Below are 20953 nucleotides of genomic sequence, written 5' to 3' on the forward strand. Positions count from 1 at the left end.
GGTGTTCGGTGTGATAAAGAAAGGAAGAAAGGATATTAGAACGGAGAGCTCACCCTGAATGACAATGCAGCTTGGGACATCAATTCCTGGAAGGTCCCGCATTTAAAGACATGTACCACCGAATCAGTGTGGGGACAAGAGGTCCGATGACTCACGGCAGAAAGAGGAGAGACAAATAGAAAGAAAGGCTCATGGAGTTATTAATTATGAATACTTTATTTGATATATGGCGCACAAAATAGGAAAAAGCTGAAAAGACATGTGAAGACCTTTTAGACAGCATCATGAAATCGCTATTTTTTATTTATTTTTTTATGGGTAATGTAGGCACACCGTGAGCCATAGGAATATCTCCCCCCGGATTCCAAAGCCGGACTCACTCAGCTGGTTCTTGTGAAAACTCGGGGTCGAGGCGGGTCGGTGGCCACCCAGAGAGAGAGAGAGAGAGAACATTTTAAATGATGACAGCAACAAGATGATTGGGCAACATACGACATGGCTAAGAAAAGCATGAGAAAAAAATGACTCAGCGCAGGGTCCATGTAAATGGGTGGACGTGCATGTTCAGATACAGATTTGTATGTGTGCAAATGTATGAATTCAGAATGATCTCTCCTGTTTTTTTTCCTGATGGGTTAATGCAGATTCTTATTGACACACTTTGATTTTTCCCCATTTTGAGAATTACAGTGACCACACCATGAGGCTGTCAGTCCTGAGTAATAAATGGACGGCAACTCATTTGGACAGATATCGAATTGCACCTATTGAGGTTTATCTTTTAAAGAAAATGTGAATTTATGCCAATAAGAAACCCAAATCAAGTGCGGCTGCCTAATGCGCTCGCAGCACAGAACCTATAGTGCTTCCCAGTCCCAAGAACGTAATCATTTTAAACACTCTCCGTGTTTGTTCCTAGTCTCAACGTGCAAAAATAAATCTCTCGACGTATTAGGAAGAGAGCCGGATTGCTCTTGGTGGGCTAAAAATACACATGTTCGGAGTGTCAGGCATAGCAGCGCATTTTAATTTCTGCAGTCTTTTTTCTTCATTGAGAGGCAATGCATTAGGGATCTCTGTGCTTTGTCTCTCCTTTGATCTGGCAGATTACATTCATGTGTCTTTTTCTGGATCCGGCGTGGCCTCTCGCGCCGCTCTCCACTCGTCCCTGGATTGGATTGGATTAAGCGCCTCTTTTCATGGGCGCACATGCAACGGCCTGTCTCCGGCTCTCAAATTAACATACTCCTGTTTTGCGCCTCTCCGTCTATCAGCCGACCTCGCGGAAATATCCGCGGTCCCAGTGAGATTTGATTGATGTCGCTTCACCTTGTTTATTAGCACAGAAGCGCGAGCCGCATCATATTTACATTCACACATTAGCGAAGTGTTCTAATGCCGTTTATTTTTTTCCCTTATGTTGTCACATCTGATGCTGACTAAACAGCGTGAACATTGAAATGAAATACATTTCCATCAGGACTACAAGGATGTAATTAGTGAAATCAGATTCTGAACACTAACAATTTACATACAATTTTTATTAAAAAAAAAAAAGGTCCCGTATGCTCATTTCAGCTCTTATGTTTTTATTCTGGGACTCCACTAGAGCAGCTTTGCATGATTCACGGTTGAAAAAAGTCCTTATGTATCTTCTCCTGGCCCTTTCTGTAGCCCCTCAGCCCCCCCCCCCCCCCCTGTCTGAAACAAGCCATTTGAGACAAACTGAACAACCTCCAAACACCTGAAGAGTAATCCTGAGCAGAGCGCTCCAATAACTCAGACAGACTGAGTGGTTTGGACTTATCATATGACCCGGGCCTTGTGACTAGACATCAGTTTTGAGCAGTTATTTGTAACTGTATAAGTGTAAAGGTGTTTTGCCTTGAGGCATCACACCTGAGGTTCTCTGTATGAAAATGGTGGAATGTGGGTTACGACACTGGTCAAAAAAAAAAACAGTGGCACCAGTGCAGCGCAGGTCCTGACTGTATGACACAGCGCTCATGTTTATCCAGCCCGTGATATCACAGCTGAGGCCTTTCCATTCGTTTTGGATCAGGCAGAGCTGGCCCACTTTCAAGGCTGCCTGTTTTCTTTTGTCGTAGCGAGTGATTTATCCGACACACGCTGCTGCTGCTGCTGCTGCTGTTGCTGCTGCTGTTGCTGCTGCTGTTGTTCCACTTCGGAGCTGAAGATGGCAATGGATGAACTAGAACCGGAGCACGACTCACATTCGCCATCACCATGGTGATAGATGCTTTGTTTTTGTTTTTTTTGTGTTTTTTTTGTGCTTTTTTTTGAAACATGCTGGCTGGCTTGCTCTGAAATAAAGAGTCAGATACCAGAATGGGGTTTGGGGAGAGATGAAGGACAGAAGAGATGTTAAAGAGTGGCTGAGGGCTGCAGCTCAAAGCTCCACTCCAGTGAGGGAGCGCAGCTGATCATTGTCACTGCTCAGGTCTTCTGGGTCCACTACATCACACTGCTGCTAAACCCCCGGCCCTGCATACTAACTCCGCTCTTCCACCAGGGCCAGCCAATTTGACAGTGTTTTCTAATCTAAACATATTTGTCCCCCTGGGAGAGTTCATTCGAAGTGATAATAGGTGTTATTAGGTTTTCTTTTCTAAATAATTCAAGCTGCATTAACATCCTGATTGTGGTGTATGGGCTGCACCGCAGGGAGGTTTGAAGAGTGAGAGTGGGAGTGGGAGGATTCTGGGGTTGTTTTTTTTTTTGTTTTTTTTTTCCTTTTAGAAGACTTCATCCTTCAGGTTTGATCAGAGATCTTGTTGTGTGACTGCTTTTGATCAGCGGAGCAGGGGAAAGGTGCTGGAGGAGTGCTTTACCTGAGTGGGGGAAAGGGAGGAGAGGGAGGGGGGGGGGGGGTTGCAGGGGCTGCTGCTGGCAAAACAGTACTCTGTACCCGCTTTGGGGACGTTAACTTATTAAGCCGACGTAACAGTGAACTGTGGAAAACATTTCCACAGATTAACCATGGCAACCGGTTTTAATTAGACAGCCATGCAAGGAGAATGAGAGGAAACATGAGCCCTATAGATGTATTTTAGGTTTATTAGTTTAGTGTTTTTGGACCCGTGGGGACAGTGAAATGGTAATGCCAGACATTAGCATTAATATTTTACAATGGTAAACATGTGAAATATACCGAAATGTAAGCTGGAATGTGCTGAATGCTAACCATAATGTAACGGGGTTTTGAATACACAACAAAGTAGGCAAAAAAAACACAGCTGGCACGTACGTAACCTGGGAACTACGGAATCTGGCAGATGTATCTTCAGAGAGATTTCCATCGGGCCTGATTCAGGTTGGGCCAATCCCAACCGTTCGTCTCATATGGGGTCGGGTCAGTCAAGATGATTTGCATTAAGATACTAAACGTGCTGAATCAGTGTACACCTGCTTTACAGGCGTAAGCCGCAATGAGGATGTCTCAGGATAAGGACTAAACACAGTGCAGTCAGTCCACACCATGGACTGTATGTAAAGATGGCCGACGCGTCTCCGCTTCCTCCCACTGTGCAAAGTAAAGATACGGCCGTTCAAATGTATCGGAAGTGAACCTTTGAAGCGATTTTTTTAGTTTGGCCCATGTCCCATCCGCTAACATGGAGGGGGCGGGGCTTATGACCTATACTGCAGCCAGCCACCAGGGGGGGGCGATGGAGACATTTTGGGTGCACGCTTGGGGAGCTGTCATGTCGTCCATCTTTGTATACAGTCTGTGGTTCACACAGGTTCAGATACAAACTTACAATATACATTCCATTCCCGGATTTACAGTATACTCAACAAGTAGTTCATCACCCTAAGTTATCCATCATCCATCTCATCATAACCCTCCTGCTGCACTCTATCACTGCATGGCGCACACAGGAGGGAGTGAGGGCAGGCTGGGAGAAAATAGCTCACAAGTAGTTCATTTAAAAAAATTTGGTTTGTGCTATTCTGCTTAAAATATATCTAGTACCTGTATTTTAAATACTAGTACTTCAAAGTTAACATGGAATGAGTGCAGGTATTTCATTTCTGTGTCTGATTACATACAATATTATATTATATATTGTCTTTCCCCACAACCCAACTCTGTACAACATTGACTGCAAGATATCAGCAAGAACACCAATCTCGGTCGCTCAATTCTTTTTGTCCGGTCAGTCAACAGTTTTGACTTTTTGCCGTCATTATACCTTTTACACCTGGTTGGGTGGGCAGTTTGGAAATCGGAGGTTTAAAGTAACTATATACGACATTCAGAACCACTAGATGTCGCACTAGAGCACCAGCATCTCTCAGACCGAAACAAATATCGCTCTCCTCAAAGCCACCAGACTCCATTGACGAAAACTTGAATTTTACCTCGCAGATCATCGTAAAACACACTTCATTCAAACTCGGCCGAAACAAAATACCGTCTGTAAATAGTGTATGAATAAGTAGTAAAAGTAAATATTGAGCTTGAGCAAAAAGATTTTTTATCACAGGAGCAAAGAGCCGGGGGCCAGAGCTGGAGCTTCTGGGGGAATAAACACCCAGAAGTCACATCAGATTCTGATCTGGTCCGCAGCCGTTTACACCAGTGGGAGTTTATTTCTTAAACTTTTGGAATTAAATTTATTGGGATTTATTTTCATTCATTTTGAACGGGAATGCCTTCAGCTGGAATGGCACTCTGCCATATCACTTTTACAATGCTGTGGGACTCACGTGCACTAACATGCACTAACATGCATGTGAGGCCGGACCGGCTTGTTAAGAACAGAGAAGCTCGAATGGCAACACACACACACACACAGGGAAGGGAGTGTGACGTAATTCTCTGCTCAGGACGCCATTGCTCCACTATTATCTTTACATAGCAAATAACTATGTTAATGATGTTCAAAATCTCATATATAGAACCTTTAAGTAAATAAAACAATATTCAAACTTTGACTGACCATCTGTTAAATAATCGAATCTAATCTAATCATCTAATATTCAATAAAAGTGTCAGTCTTTGTCCTCCACTCTTTGATGAGATAAAGGCGGTGATTAAGTCCCGTTGGTTGCTCACGCTGACCTCACACCGTCTCTTGGTCCTTCAGGCTCCCCGTACCGAGATAAGATCACTATTGCCATCCTGCAGCTGCAGGAGGAAGGGAAGCTGCACATGATGAAGGAGAAATGGTGGCGAGGAAACGGCTGTCCGGAGGAGGAGAGTAAGGAGGCCAGCGCCCTCGGGGTGCAGAACATCGGAGGGATCTTCATTGTCCTGGCTGCCGGCCTCGTCCTCTCTGTGTTCGTGGCTGTGGGAGAGTTCCTCTACAAGTCCAAACAGAATGCACAACTGGAAAAGGTAAGAAAAAAAACCTGTGACACTCACCTTCTGCTTTGTTATTTAGAGCAATGATAGCAGAATTTCTTACCGTAGCAATCGTATGCCGTGAAAGGCAGTTTCATGGCAAAGTACATCTATAAATGCTAACAAAATGAAACAAAATATATGCTAAATATATTTATTTCTTTTCATCATTTCTAATTTATCTTTTAAAGACATCTTTTTGCCCATTTGCGGAAAAACTCTACACTATAATGACGGTTCTATATCATATGCAGGAAGATAAGGGTTGGTTTCTTTGCATTTATTCACTTAGGCCCAATGGCGACAACGAGATAAGAAACGTGAGGAATTCTGCTGTCACCATGGATCCAAGCTAGACTTTAACCACCATCTCAAATGACCTCAAGAGAAACTCAAGAAACTTTTTTTCTATTGTAATCTAACATGATCTAAAACTTCCCAAAACTACTGAACTGTTTTGTTTCCTGACACTCCTGAGGGAAATGGGAAAATTAAGACCGGTTTAATAAAAAAAAAAGAAAAAAAAAAAGTGTGGACTGCTGGCAGTAATACACAGGCACATGTATCACAAAAGTCTGTTCTGCTGCATGACCCACATCCACTAACACGCACCTTCCCCACTCCTGCTGTCCATTTCCGCTCAGCCAGCTGCCATCCTGCCTATACTGCAACTATTCTCACTGCTGATATCTGTGGCGTTAAGCCCGCGCACGTAGCCATTCTAGATCAGTGCGGTAACACTGGAGCCTCCCAGCGAACATTCTGACACTAAATAGTTGCTAATGTAACGGCCTGCACCATCCGAGAAATACTTAGGGCGACTTAGGGGGTGTAATGACATAAAACATTAATACAATATATGTACCGGGGTTATCACTATTTGGTATCGACCCAATCAAACCTGGAGCCATTGACGAATTTGTTATAGGGCACTATACAAAGCAATCATAGAAGCTTATATTGCTGTATTAATGCAGACTTATTCAGCTGCCAAACATATCGAAAACTGCTTTACTAATTTTAACCCAGGTCTACTAGATGCAGCTGGGTAAAACTGTGTGTAAAAAAAAAAAAAAAAGCATTATAATACAAAACTATGACCTGTGAAATGTAACAAAGTATGTATACTATACATTATAAATGTGTCTGTATTATTTCAGAGTCCCAAGTGGCGCATTGTGCAGTGAAAGCTATTTGCTCGGGCGTCTTGTGTGACTCAATGTGTTTGCATCGGCAGACAAATGAGCGGCAGCGGACTCCTTCGGACGCAGCGGGAAGCGGCGGCGTGATAGACGCTAAAGCAACCGAGCATTTGACGCCGCAGCATGTTGGTCAACGGCTAGCTGCTTCCTTACTCATTTGTAGGAGACGACTACATGAACTCTCCATTTAGATCGCAGCTGTGACTAACTAATATGAACAGAGCGGCGTCATGCCAAAAATATAAATATGCATTTATCATGGTGGAAGGTTAGTAAAAATCTGAAAAAAACAAACATATAACATATTGCTTTTCTAACAAAATCTTTAAATGAAAAAAAAAAAACTACATGACACTAATTTGAATTTTACTTTAATTATCTTAGATCATTTTTGTGAAATCTGGAACTATTTCTTATTTTGAAATGAATTCAAAACATTATTGAAAGCTGTTATAATATGTATAATATTTTATTTAACACAACATTGTCTCGAACTGTCAGAATTGCGCACTGATTAGGTTGACGTATCTAGTTGAAAATACGCTCTCAACTCTTTGAGGGCAGAGACACGATATATCCCTCGAGACAACGTAAATCCTTTAAAGAAGAAGTATTGGGCTCTCGTGGGAGGAAAGAAACATTAATTCCAATTTCTGGAGCCGCGCGCTATTTATCCTGGACAAGTTCAGCAACAGCACTTCCGTCAACGTGTATTGATTGCGCAAGTGCTTCGGCTAGGCCCGGTGGCCCTGTATTGATGAGTCAGACATTGTGACTGTTGTGCCATTCTGTTAAGTGAATGCGCTCAAATATGTTGACACACACACACACACACACACACACACACGCGTGTTTAAATGCAAAAATATACAGATATATATAGCACATGCACACCACAAGGCTGTGAATACATGGGTTGAAAGCGGAGCAGTGGAATAATAATAATAATAATAATAATAATACATCACACTGTAAAGGCCATGGCAACCAGGGTTACTAATGTTACTTCATCACAGTAATGTTTGCCTGCTAAAAATGTGTCCATGACTTGGCCATATTCCATCCTGGACAGCATTTTATTATAACCACAGACTATACAACAAGTGACCATGAACGAGCAAACCTCTCCTGGGAGAGACATTTATTATTTTGATTTATTATTATTATTATTATTTTACCCCAAATGCATGAAAGCGAGTGAAAAACCAGACACATTAATGAGACAGTAATGAGTAGCTGACCAATATCAGCCCCCGGAAAGAGCTGATATCTTATCACGGAAGTAAGAAGCATGTATTAGTAATGAAAAGCGAAAAAGATTATTGAGCACCACGTCTGAAACACAGATTTAAATTATGGATTGTTGTGTAATTTATACTTTATATTCGTTGTGGACAGAATTTATGATTCATGATTATATTCCGCCACCACAATTCATTTATTATGTACCATAGCACAGATTTGACATGCCATTACAACACACGTTTGAGTTTGAAATATTCTCTTTTTGAAAAAATGGTTAAGGGATTAGGGAAATAACACAATTAGATTTTTGGTTCTGTGATGAAATGTAGGGGTTGCCTGCGCACTATTCTGTGCCATTACAAAATGAGTGAACGGTGTATGTTTAAGGTTCAACAAGTAAAATCGTTGCTAAGGGTTGGTGTTATTGTTGGGGGGGAAAAGCTTTAGATTTTAAACACAGTAAAAATCGACATTTCAATCAATTCAGTTCAATTCAATTTTATTTATATGGCGCCAAATCACAACAAAAGTCATCTCATGGCACTTTACAAATAGAGCAGGTCTAGACCGACTCTTTATAATGTTATTACGGAGACCCAACTTGGCGACAGCGGCAAGGAAAAACCTCCTTTTAAGAGGCAGAAACCTCGGGCAGAACCGGACTCTAGGTGGGGCGGTCATCTGCTTTGACCTGATCATAAAAGAAATGCCCTTGTTGTGAAATTGGCGCATGCAGATGGGGCGACATGTAGCTCCCTCAAACTTAGTTAATAAGTGTTTCAGGAATAAAGGTGAAGAAATGACAAATGAAAACAAGAATAGTAGCTAAGGACGGACGTATTACCGATGACAGAACTCATCAACGCCGAGAAAAAAAAGGGGAGCGCAGGGATTGGATCAAGTGCAACGGACCTTGAGACGATTACTGCCCGTAACATCCTCCAATCGTCCAGCCAGATCAGCCGGACCAAAGGCTGTTGCTGCTGTTTACAATCCCCCAGACGCAAATTCCAAAAATGCACTACAGAAACTGTATGAGGTCATCAGCAGTCACAAGACAAAACAACCTGATGGTATTTTTTTTATTGTAGATGGTGATTTTAATCAAACAGACCTCAGAACTGTAACTAAATTTCACCAGCATGTCCACACCCCCACCAGGGGAAGCAATACCTTGGATCGTATTTCTGGCAGCTACGAAGCCCTCCCCTGCCCCCGTTTTGCTCAATTAGACCATATTTCCGTGCTCCTCCTGCCAACTTGCTCCCAGCTAATTACAAGAGTCAAACCATCAAACACTTAGATGATGCAGATGAAACTGCAGCAGCTCTACAGGACTATTTTAAGTGCACAGCCGGGCACATGTTCAGAGATGCCGCCACTCAGGAGAACCGCATCAAGCTTGAGGAATATACATCATCGGCGACATCATTCATTAGCGAATGTGTTGATGATGTGGTCACAAAGACAATAAAGTCATTCCCCTGGACGAATGGAGAGGTGAGGGCCCTATCCGGAGCCAAAAAAGCGGCCTTTCGGTCAGGTGACAAGGAAGCTAGCAGCACCACCAGAGCAAGACTGAAAGATCCAGACCATCACAGGCAGGAACAAAAGCAGAACGACCGCCATCTTGTGTGAGGCCGTGTTGTCAGATAAGCTTTTTAACACATTTTATACTCGCGTTGATCTCCTCAGCAAAGAGTCTGCTGTCAAGTCTACTCGGCTTCCAGAAGACCGGCCACTGTCAGTATCCATACCAGATGTGTATCCACAACATCCCTGGCTACTAAGAGCATGTGCAAATTAGCTAGTTGATGTCATTATTACCCCCCCCCCCCCCCGCAAGACAACCACCATCGTCCTTGTATCAAAAAGGTCTGCAGTGCTTTGAGAAACTGGTTCTTCAGCACATCAAAAACAAGACCAGCTTGCCTTGATCCTCACCAGTTTGCATACAGAGCCAACAGATGCCAGATGATGGCATCTCTACTGCCCTCCACTCAGTCCTCACATGCCTTGAAAACTACAACACCTACATCAGAATGCTGTTTGCTGATTTCAGCTCAGCATTCAACACAATCTCCCCCATGAAACTGACAAACCGGGCTTAAATACTACACTGGAACTGCAACTGGATATTGGACTTCCTCACAAGCAAACTCCTGATGGATCGGTCACGCCTCCTCCACTCCAGTGCTAAACCCCGGAAACCCCACACTCTGTTTGTGGACAACACCGCCATCATCTTGCAGGGTGGTGCACAGAGAACAACCTACTGCTCAATGTCAGCAAAACCAAGGAGCTGATCGTTGATTTTTCGGAAAAAAGGAGGCAGACACGTCTGTCTACATCGGTGGAGCTGAGGTGGAGCAAGTGAACAGCTTTCGGTTCCTGGGGATCAGCATCACAAAGAACCTGTCATGGACATCACACATCTCCACCCTGGTAAAGAAAACTCCGGATCGACCGTATTCCTGAAAGCATCCTGACTGGAAAGATGGGCATGGCATGGGATGTGCAAGGCCCAGGGCCGGAGGGCTCTGCAGTGGATGATTAAAACAGCCTGTTCACCCTCCTGCCGTCTGGCAAGCGATACTGAAGTATCCGCTGCCGTACCACCGGACTACAGAGCATCTTCTCTCCTCAGGCTGTGAGACTCCTCAACTCCACCTCCTCTGCACTCCACCATAAATATTTGTATAACCCCCCCCCCCCCCACCCCCGATGATAGAACGCAAGGAACTTTCTGTTATGCATATTACCATACCACTACCTTTGTACAATAAATGTATACAAGTAACTGTATGTATTGTTTTTACTTTTATTTTTATAACAATACTCTATTCTGATTTTGGATACTGTATGTATGTTCTACTGTAGCATGAAGGGGGCTACAACTTTCGTTTCATTGTGCAGCCCTGTGTTGTGGAATGACTAATAAATGAACCTCGAACCTTAAACCTTTTCTTGGAGTCAGTGGTGAGATTCGAATTTGGTTCCTAGTAGAAGTAACAACAAAGGGTATACACATTAATGGTACAAAGATGTTGCGTAACCGACGGCACAAATAGATTCAGAGTGACTTTACAGGAGAGGCTAAATGGAAGATAGGGGAAATGCAGCAACACAATCCGAGGCATGGCGTCAACAAACACAACTCCGAATGAAAGATGTAATGCAACCAGACTGTTTTACAAAACTGCCCGCAGACAAGCGATTCTTCATCATGTAGTCGGTGCTCTGTCTTACTATTATGTACCCCTCACAGGCCTAATATATCCCATGTAACAAGGCTGCCAGGGGCAAATTAGTTGATGCTCTGGCTTACTGCCAGGGGTAATGTACCCTGGGCAATAAGGCTGCCGGGGTACATTATATGGCCCTCCAGGGGTACATGACATGTTTGCAGGATCCACATAATATACATCAAGTGCAAGTGCTGCTCTGCCTTCTGGTCAGAATGAATATACCCCCAATACCAGAGGGGTACATCATGTACCGCCGGCAGCCTGCAGGTCATTATGCGCGTATAGGATCTTGCATAGTATACCTTGGAAATAAGGCTACCAGGAATACATTATGTACCCTTGGCAGCCTCATTGTCTGGGGTACATTATGTGTATACCGGATCCACGTAATATAATCATAAGGCTGCCAGTGGTACATGGTGCTCCTCTGCCTTATCGCCAAAGGTAATATACCCCTAGTAATGCAGGTGAACATTATGTGGTGCTCCAGGGGTACATATATATGACTATGTATGTATATCTATATATATATATATATATAGATATACATATATGACCGTAGGATCTTAGATACAGGTAGCAAATATGGGTGACAACTGACATCAACTTTCATTATGTGTACTTCTAATGGTATTTCTTCAGGTTGGTGCAGCCAATTGTGTTAGCATTAGTGTTCCAAATCAAAATGCTTACTGGGACGGTGTGATAAATATATAGATGAATAATAACACCTTCGACCTTCAGCTATGAATTTGAGTTATCCAACAAGTAATCGAATCCAATTTATCTGAATTCCGTGAGCTGTTCATCAGAAAGTTCCATCTATCGTGCTCGGAATTCAAATAATACATTCACAGTCCGTTTGTGTCTTGATGGAAGGTTTACACATCCAACAATGCAATGAGTGGGTACACCAAGCTATAGTGGAGCACATGCATCGAGATAACGCATACACATTGTGAGTGCGAGCTCCACAGCAACAACAACAACAACAGCAACAACAACACTGCCCCTCCACAACATTAATCCCTAAACCCCTAAAGTTATTCATCTATTCAGGAAAAAGCTAAATAAAGACAGACACGATGAATAGACCCAACAGGCACCTCGCAGGCAAAGAACAGAGTTTCACAGATCGTTTTTTCTTTTTACATATTCAAGGTTTATCCATTCAAATTACCACATTCCCACCCCACTCTAAACCTTGTATTGACAATGAATTGCTTAGACTTTTGTTTCATGCACAATTATTTTAAGCACTCTGCAATAATTCACACACACTCGTCACTCGTTTGCTCGGGATTTACACACAGTGATTCATGATTTAGACAACATATATAGGATCACTGGACTAGATTAAAATAGGGCTCTGCTAATATTTTGAAGCTGTCTATAGCTAGTATGTGCTGATATCCAGTAACCTCTCTGTTGTGCTGAAAATGCTCCTGAAACAGTATTTAGACCACCACGTAGCCCTCCAGTGAAACCCAGACGAATTAGATCCTTTGAGGTGGATTATCAGCCACTTGAAGGAAGTTTAATTTCCGATTAAGTGGATCTCCACACTCTGCTGGTGGTCCGTGTAGTCCGCAGTCGCGTTCACTTTGATGTGGTCCATAACCGCGCCTGCACAGTTTTCCGCCCACAGTGCCTACATGCACCACGATGCACTACACCTTCTGTTTTCTCAGTGTTGAACCCTCGAGACAAGTCCAGCTCGTAAGACAGACTTATTGGGCTGTCTCTCTACGGTGGAGACGCATGTATAATGGAGGTGGCCATTATAGATTGGGCAGTAAAAAAAATTATTTTGATTGGTGAATTTAAGGACCACTTCAATCCTTTCGTACAACAATATAACTAGACAGAAGGGTGATATTGACCAAATCTGCAAACCCCCCCCCCCCTTTCAATTGACGACAAAGTTTTAAAATCATTAAAACTCAATACTCTTCACTCTTCAATATCTGCACATGGTTATGGTATGGTTAATGTAACGCAGAGAAATATAGTGGTTATGGCAAACCAACCGAGATGCAGTTAAGGTTAGGCAATCGAAACACTTTCTCGAGGGTTAGGGAGGGGTCATGATTACGGTTTTTAAGTAGCAGACTGTTGGATTGTGACAGGACATGAATTCTGGTCTCCACCACCCCGACCGCATCTACAGGGTTTCTTTCTGTTTCGCTCCATGGAGGGCACGCTGCCTCCCGTATTAGCATTTAATGTTGGCACTGGACATTAATCGTTCTTAAGGATACTGGGCTGATTCCAATTAGTGCAGAATATTGTTGCCATATAAAAACACAGTTTTGCAAACACTTGTTTTTTGCAAAACAGCCTTCTTGTTCGTGTTGGCAGTGGTTGTGTTAGTGGTGTTAGCGGTTATGAATATTGTAAGAAACTGAGGCTACAACATCTGGGTACAATGATAAATGCATAGGCAAGTATTGTGTACATTAAGGACACGCAACCCCTATTACTAAGTCACAGAATCAAGGTTGAAAATTGGCAAAGTGTTTCTTAAAGATACACACCTATTTAACGGACGGGGAAACTGGAACGTATTATTGACCTCAAATGATTAATACATTTTGAAATGTATAATAAAACAGTTATATATCATAAAAATATAATGTGCAAAGAAAGAGAAAACCTGCCTTCCGACCTGTTAGACTGTTTTTTGTTTTTTTCTTCTTCTACAGACCAGGAAGGAACCTCAATAATACTGTCGGATTATGACTATTATGACCGGCTGAAATAAGATATTTAAAAAGGCCAGTACTTGAAAATCAACATGTGGGTCTAACCCTGAACACAGCTTGGTTTATGTAGTCCAAATATTGATTGGCATCTCACAGTCCAGTGCTAATTAGTATCATGCCAATCTGTGAAAATGAACCATCTATTTTGTTTCATTGTGAAAATCTACCATATATTTTGTTTCATTGCTCCAGGCTATAGTATATAATATAATTGAATACCACCTACTTTTCACGATATGGGGTTTGTTTTCTCGCCATGATGCTGAAAGTGTCAAGTTGAAAAATGTGGTGCTAAGCATCTCTTTGTTGTGTTTTTACATGCTTGACCGTGCACACCCTGCAATTTGCATTTTATAATTACTTCTGTCCTGTAACATTAGAAAGGAGCAAAAATAGCAGTCAGTCATTTATATAATGGGACGAGCCATACACCCTCAAAATAGAATAGAGGAACTGTATTTTTAAAGGTTAAACAGACATGTCACCGCCATGAGTATGTGTTTTTTTTTTTTTTTTTTTGAGATTACTGCATTTTCTAAACAGGTTGTAATACCACAAGATGAGAGCACTGTCGGAAGAAAATACACACTTGTTAAAATATGAATAAAAGAATTAATAAACATTTGATAACTTGACAAACTGTAGACCTCTGTAGGCTTGTCATTTTTATTCATCCACCCAGACTATGATATATTTTCTTCGTTTTCTTTGTCTCAAGAGCATTACCGTTTACATTACTCCAGTGCATCCCATTATCACTGATGCATGGTGCATTTTAAAAGGAGCTCTCCGAACATTTGGGAAATGTTCTTGTTTGCCTTTCAGATCCGCAGGCAGATGAAAAGATAGATCTGGTATATTTCTGTGCGCCCACACGACAGAGGTAGCTCTGGGAACTGTTTAGCCCAGCTCAGTACAAGGACTGGAACCAAAGCTGTCTTAAGCACTATTTGGGCAGGATTCCAGGTATAGGTGGGTAATAAAATATTTGCCATGTTCCTCAGCGACTAGCTAAATTACAGGAGGATATTCTGCAAACCTCATACTTGGGTGTCAAGGGTTAACTGGACATCACTCCAATAATTCTCAACATAATGTACGCTAACTTTGAACTGGCGTTCTTGGGAACAAACTTCAAACTTCCGTGCAACTGTACACCTGTTGTCATCACCGTACAGTATATTTACCGCAGGACCCGTAGGCTGGATGTATTTACCTGATAAAGACAACCAAGACCAAAGTTTAGAGACACCATGGCCAACGGAGACGCGAAATAAAGTGTTAAACTGACTAAATATGGTGACACAAGAACAATTATAACAGCTGCCATTTTGGCCGTCCTCCACCAAAGCCACTGGTTGATCCTGTCCAAATGGGGCTTTTATTTATTTACTTATTTATTTATCGTATCTTGTTAGCCGGCAAGCTCGTCACCCGAAACTGTAAATGCTCGCTCATTTGCTATTTTTTTTTTGAAGGTTCGAACCAAACAAGATACAACCGCATTGGACTTTACCTAGACCTAGACCTCTATGTATGGAATCTGTATCAATCTTCTCAGCTGACTGGGTCAGATGGCAAACAACGAGGGTTTTTTTTTTTTTTTTTTTTTTTCAAAATGTCAAACTTTGTCTTTCATGTGTCTTTTCACGCGCCTTTTAAAGTTTTGACTGTGAGTTTCGGATAGATGGGAATAATAGTCTCTGCTTCAGTATAAAAGCAGTCAAGGCAAAGGACACAATGTGTTAGATATGCCCCCCCCCCACCACCACCACCACCACCAGAGCATGTCAGTGTGTGTGTGTTAAAATATGCTTCAGAAAATTATTCCTGCTAATTTAACCTAAGTTAAATCTTTCAGAAAAGGGATTTTAGACTCCATAATTTTCCACTAAATCACACGCCTCATGAACTTTCAATGGAGCATTTCTTTGTCATCTCCATGCTAGTCTGTCAGATTTCCATGATTACCATGGTTGTCCCCCTTCCTCCCTCTCCTCCTCCTCCTCCTGCTCCTTTCTTTCCTCTCCTGTCCCTCCCTCCCTCCCTCCCTCAGCTCCTCCTCCGCTTCCTCCTCCCGCTCCTCCTCCTCCCGCTCCTCCTCCTCCTGCTGCTTTTTCCTCTCTTCCTGCCTGCTGCTGAGGCTGCTGCAGACTAACCTGGCTCTCGGGGTGCAGGGACCACCAGCTGTGTGTGAGGAACCCATCTCATCAACCCAGCACACACACACGCACACACACACACACACACCTGCATGCATATGGATGCGTACACACACACACACACACACACACACACACACACACATGCACACGTAGAGACGTCTGTGCTCAAAGGAAAAGTCTGATGATTCAGGTGGTTGGTCTCAGTTACGTGGCAGGTTGGAGTGAACTTTACGAAGATTCTTCAGAGGAAGAGCTGCTTTTGAGGCAGAAACGGGTTTAGCTGTTTTCCCTAAATCTCTATGGGTGGAGCCGAATAACCTTGAATCTGCGGCCGTGTCCCACATCAGCGCCCATCTGACATACGTCATAAAAGACCATTGGGGCTGTCCCGTTCCAAAGGCTCCTCCATATCCCTCCACCCAATATTGGACGATTCTGCGAAACCCTGAGCTACGTTCAATGACAACAATTTTTTTTTAAATACTGGCCGTCTACAACATCTGCACAAAGCATGACTGGAAACAGCGGTTAAAAGCTAAAATCAGCTCTCCGACTACTCCAAAGCTGTCTTAGGGCTTGTGTCCACGTAACGTTTTTTCCTCTGGCAGAAAAGCGTTGGCAGGTCACTCTCTTCCCACTGGGAACAACTGAAAAATAAAAAACGTTATGTGGACACAAGCCCTTAAGCCACTATTTGGGCAGGATTCAAGGTGTAGGTGGGTGATAGAATAATTGCCATGTTCCTCAGTAACTAGCTAAATTGCAGGAGGTTTTAGGGAAAGATAAAAAAAAAAAAAAGGCCACATCAACCCACCGGTCAAAGCAGATTTTTTTCCTTGCCGCTGTCACCAAAGTGCTTGCTCATGGTGGGACCTGTTGGGTCTCTGTAATAACGTTATAAAGCTATTCGTAAAGTGCCATGAGATGACTTTTGTCGTCATTTGGCGCTATATGAATCAAACTGAACTGAATTGAATCATCATAGTCTGCATCCTTATGAAGCAGATAGCCCCTGATATGGGACACACACACACACATTCAGGCCGACACTAGCCCTGTGTGAAAAAACACACAGCCCCCTCATTTATTTGAATGGAGCCAGTCCGGCGGTGCAGCGTAGGGGTGCCAACGCAGTGGATCACGGCAAGACGCTCCATTGGTCAAAACGCATGAGAAATATGACGATACCTAGATAAAGTAAAGGTACCTCCAATCTGCCAGGTTAACGGGTTAAAAAAGAAGCATGTCAGTCCACCCTTTGTATCACTCGGCCTCTTTTAAGGTCTTCAGATTTACCTACGACTGAAAAACACCCACTTTAAGGAGTTAAGGAGACTGATGTACATTTTTCATACACATTTTTTTTTTTTTTTTTTAATCTGCCCTTCCATATCCTTTTTTTTTCTTTTTTTCTAAATCAATTTTTGCATTATTTAACAGAATGAAAATGCACTCCCCCGGGTAGCGATGATGCGCTCACGACTGAGGAGAAAAGAGAAATCACAAGAATACGCGGCATCCCTCTTAACGCGTGAATTTCATTCATAAATGCGAATTCATCTCACATACAGTTTGATTATATGATATTTGTATTTTGACTTTGGCTAAATAATGGACCTGGAGGGGGCGAAGACCTTTAGTGTGGTCTTCCCACGGTTGAATTCTTCTTCAGACTCGCGCAAACAAAAAACACACATGCATGAAGGTGGACATGCAGCAACGGACGTAGAACTTAGCACGAGCCCAGCAATCCCAACGCAGTTCGTCCAGCGCGAGGAAACGCAGGCCGCACTGCACCAAATGTGGATGACAGCTCAGAGGAGAGCCCACAGATTAGGCAAACCCCTCAAAGCAGCTAATCATTTACTGCCCACCGGGGGCCAGAGACGCAGAGTAAACTGAGGATTACAGCGCAGCCGTGCCCCCATCCCATCTGCATCGCAGCTTCACATCTGTTCCTCCTCCATTCAAGCTAAACGGAGCCCATTAGCTCGCTCTCGCAGGTGAGGGACCTTTATGTGTTTGGATTTTCGAGAGAACTGAAGAATGGAGCGACGACGCTCCTTTTAAAGTGAGTCTATTCCAAATCACTGTTTACCTGCTGAGCATTTACGCCATGAATCATCTTCATCTGATTACTTTTTTTGGATTACTGTGCCTATAAAATCCATACAGAATGAAATGAAACCAATAATACACCCCCTCCCCACCGCCCCGGAAGTTATATACAGTTTTATTAACCATTATTCACTTGTACGATCGGGCCCGTGTAAATAATCGCGTGGACTAAATGCACCTCTTTCCTTTCAATGTCTGCTCTCAAGCGGCAGATTTATGACCTTTCCCGTTCAATTCTCAAAGCAGGCAGGCCCTTCCTCTGAGCTATCCCGCAGAGCCATGCGGCGGTGCAGCTGCGGCTGATTGTTGAGCATCATAAAAACTCTGTAATCCAATGACCCTAAGCAGCCGCCATCAATCCAACATGCCACCAGCAGGCAGCCATGGTGGCAATGTGTCCCCTGAGTGCGAGCAGTGTGGGGCCTAGTGTTCCCCCGAATCCTGGAGCTATGCGGCTGTTACTGGTGAAAACACTACCGTGCCGTTGCATTTTACAAGAGGAAAAAAAAAAAAAAATCAATAGCTATGAAAGGCCTGTTTTCCGAGTGGCTTAGACAATCAGCGGGGACTGTGAGAAATGCATGTTAAAAAAAAAGATTTATGTGTTCGCCGCAGGCGTAACATATAGTAGCATTAGCACTATACAGTGGATGCCTGCACAAACAGCAGAGACGGCGGTCTGATATGATGAACATTATTGCAAAATTGTCAACTTAAAGGAGCCGAATTAAGCATCTGAACCTCAGCAAACGACTGTCAGACCTAAATGTGATGACTTGTAATCACTATTATTATTTAACGAATGTATAACAATGATAGTAATTATTGCGGAAATACGACGATGCAAGTCAGTTAGTGTGAGAACGTTTCATGGTGGCCTGAAATGCAATGAACGACGCAGGCAATCTTGCTCGCTGCAATCGCACTCAGAATCAGTGTGCCGTATATATTGTCCAATGTTGCAATGCAATAATATCTCCTCTGAATCAAAACCATTTGACATTACAAAAAATGTGTCAATTTTCGATGGCATTTCGGCCGCTGCTTTGCCCGTGAACGGCATTATCAATGGTTACCGAGGAAGATTAACAGGAAGGATAGGGCTGGCCTTTGGGTAAGTGCCTGATGTATAGCCTCTGAGTGATTATGATACACACTCACAAAGGCCTCACATACCAATCACAGTCACGGTCGCCCGTCCTTCCGCCGTCCACGGTCCTTCCCACTTGCATGCAAATATAATAAGGGCAAGTGCAGACCCTTTTAGTGCAGAAGTCATGATAACGTCACGGTGTTAGCCGGAGGCAAAACGCTGGAGGCAAAACCGCCAATCACCTCGGACTAGTCGGCTACATAACCTCCTGAAAATATCATCTTGCTGTGTTGTTGGGCGCCAGGTTCGAAGGAGTCGTGGGTCCACATTGAACCACACCGATGGGAAAGGGGTCCATACACTGGGCCACAGTGCTAATAACTCTCGCTGAGAGCACACACACACAATAGCTTTCCCTCGTAGCATCTCCAGGAGCAGGACTGTCCCCATTCCCAGCTGCTGGTGCTGTTTCACACGGGATATGCAGATGCCACAGTGGCTTACGAGAAAAGAGGAGGAAAATGTGAAGGAGCAGCAGTTTAATTGGGCATGCAGCAACACAGAATTCCAGTCTGATAAGATACAATGTGCATCAATAAGTGATGATGTTCTATGGCCCCCGTAAAAAAAATAAATAAATAAAAACCAGCGTGCTCACTGAGATTGTGTTTACACACACAAACCTGAGATGCCTGTCAGGTTTGTGTGTGTGCACTGAATTTGTTCTGCACAGGCCTGCGTGACTTGAGATTTAGCTGGTGTCTTGTCTTTCTGAGTGGGTGTTTGTGTGAATCACTCAACCACAAAGCACGCTGTTCCTTCTTACTGTCATTTATCTGCTTAACTCATAACCTTAACTCCCTGGTGATCTTTTTTTGGTAGAGCTGAAGAAAAAATCCACCTCAAGAGACTTTTAATTTCTTTAAAAAAAAAATTCTGCCAGTAAATCACTGAATCTTGATTGTATATACACTGTGTGTGTGTATATATATATATATATACATACTGACAGCCGTTGCTTGTGATTCACATCCGCGACGAACGGAATGAACAGCCCGATGCTGAAAATATGAGCAGGGCGTTGGCTGATTTAGAGCAAGCCTGTTTAAAGAATTTGACTGGACACAAAGTATTTCCTGTATAATGTTCATATTGGATTATGCCCACATGTTTAATGCCAACATACCGCGCCAGTGCATGAAGTAGTGTGCCCTTTATGGAACAATGTTGGGGTGGTGGATGGGCATGTTGCACATCCGACTCTGGAGACCACAATTTGCACCTGAGTTGATATTTCCTTAAGACCAACCATAAAATTCCCCTTCCCCTGACCAAATCTTCTGGCCGTACTCAACCGTACCTTAAACATATCTAAAATGTTCGCCATAGGTGTTGTAAAACGTCCTTGAACATAACCCAGGGTCTTTCAGGATCATCCGATAGCGGTGTACTTGTCTAGCGATGTCCTTGTCTTGCACAGCCCTACATAAACCACACTTCAGTCAGCATTTACAAGCCCAGATGTTTTTAGTCACGCTAGACACCGCCAAGTAGATTCTGCAAAAATGTAACAGCAGAGGCAACAGCGTCTCCTAAATGTTTATATCCTGCTGGGAAAAACGCGATGCTTTCCACGTGTTGAGCTTTTTCCATGAATGACTTCATTAGACAAATGACAGTAGAGAGATGACAGGAAAATGTCAGGAGTTATGAGGATGAGGAATGACACGTAAGAAAGGTCCCCGC

General features: G+C 43.1%; 1 protein-coding gene across 2 annotated transcripts in view; it reads left to right on the forward strand.

The window, feature by feature from the left end:
- grik2 (glutamate receptor, ionotropic, kainate 2) overlaps window positions 1-20953 on the forward strand; it is a 207132-nt gene that overhangs the window by 181485 nt on the left and 4694 nt on the right. The window contains exons 15-16 of one of the 2 annotated variants that reach the window (XM_070911928.1): window positions 5115-5365; window positions 5664-5691. In XM_070911928.1, the coding sequence (XP_070768029.1) occupies window positions 5115-5365; window positions 5664-5691 (279 nt within the window). The remainder of the gene's footprint in view (window positions 1-5114; window positions 5366-5663; window positions 5692-20953) is intronic. The other variant, XM_070911929.1, reaches the window with a different exon arrangement.

Source organism: Enoplosus armatus, chromosome 9 (assembly GCF_043641665.1).
Source record: "Enoplosus armatus isolate fEnoArm2 chromosome 9, fEnoArm2.hap1, whole genome shotgun sequence".
Classification (NCBI taxonomy): domain Eukaryota; kingdom Metazoa; phylum Chordata; class Actinopteri; order Centrarchiformes; family Enoplosidae; genus Enoplosus; species Enoplosus armatus.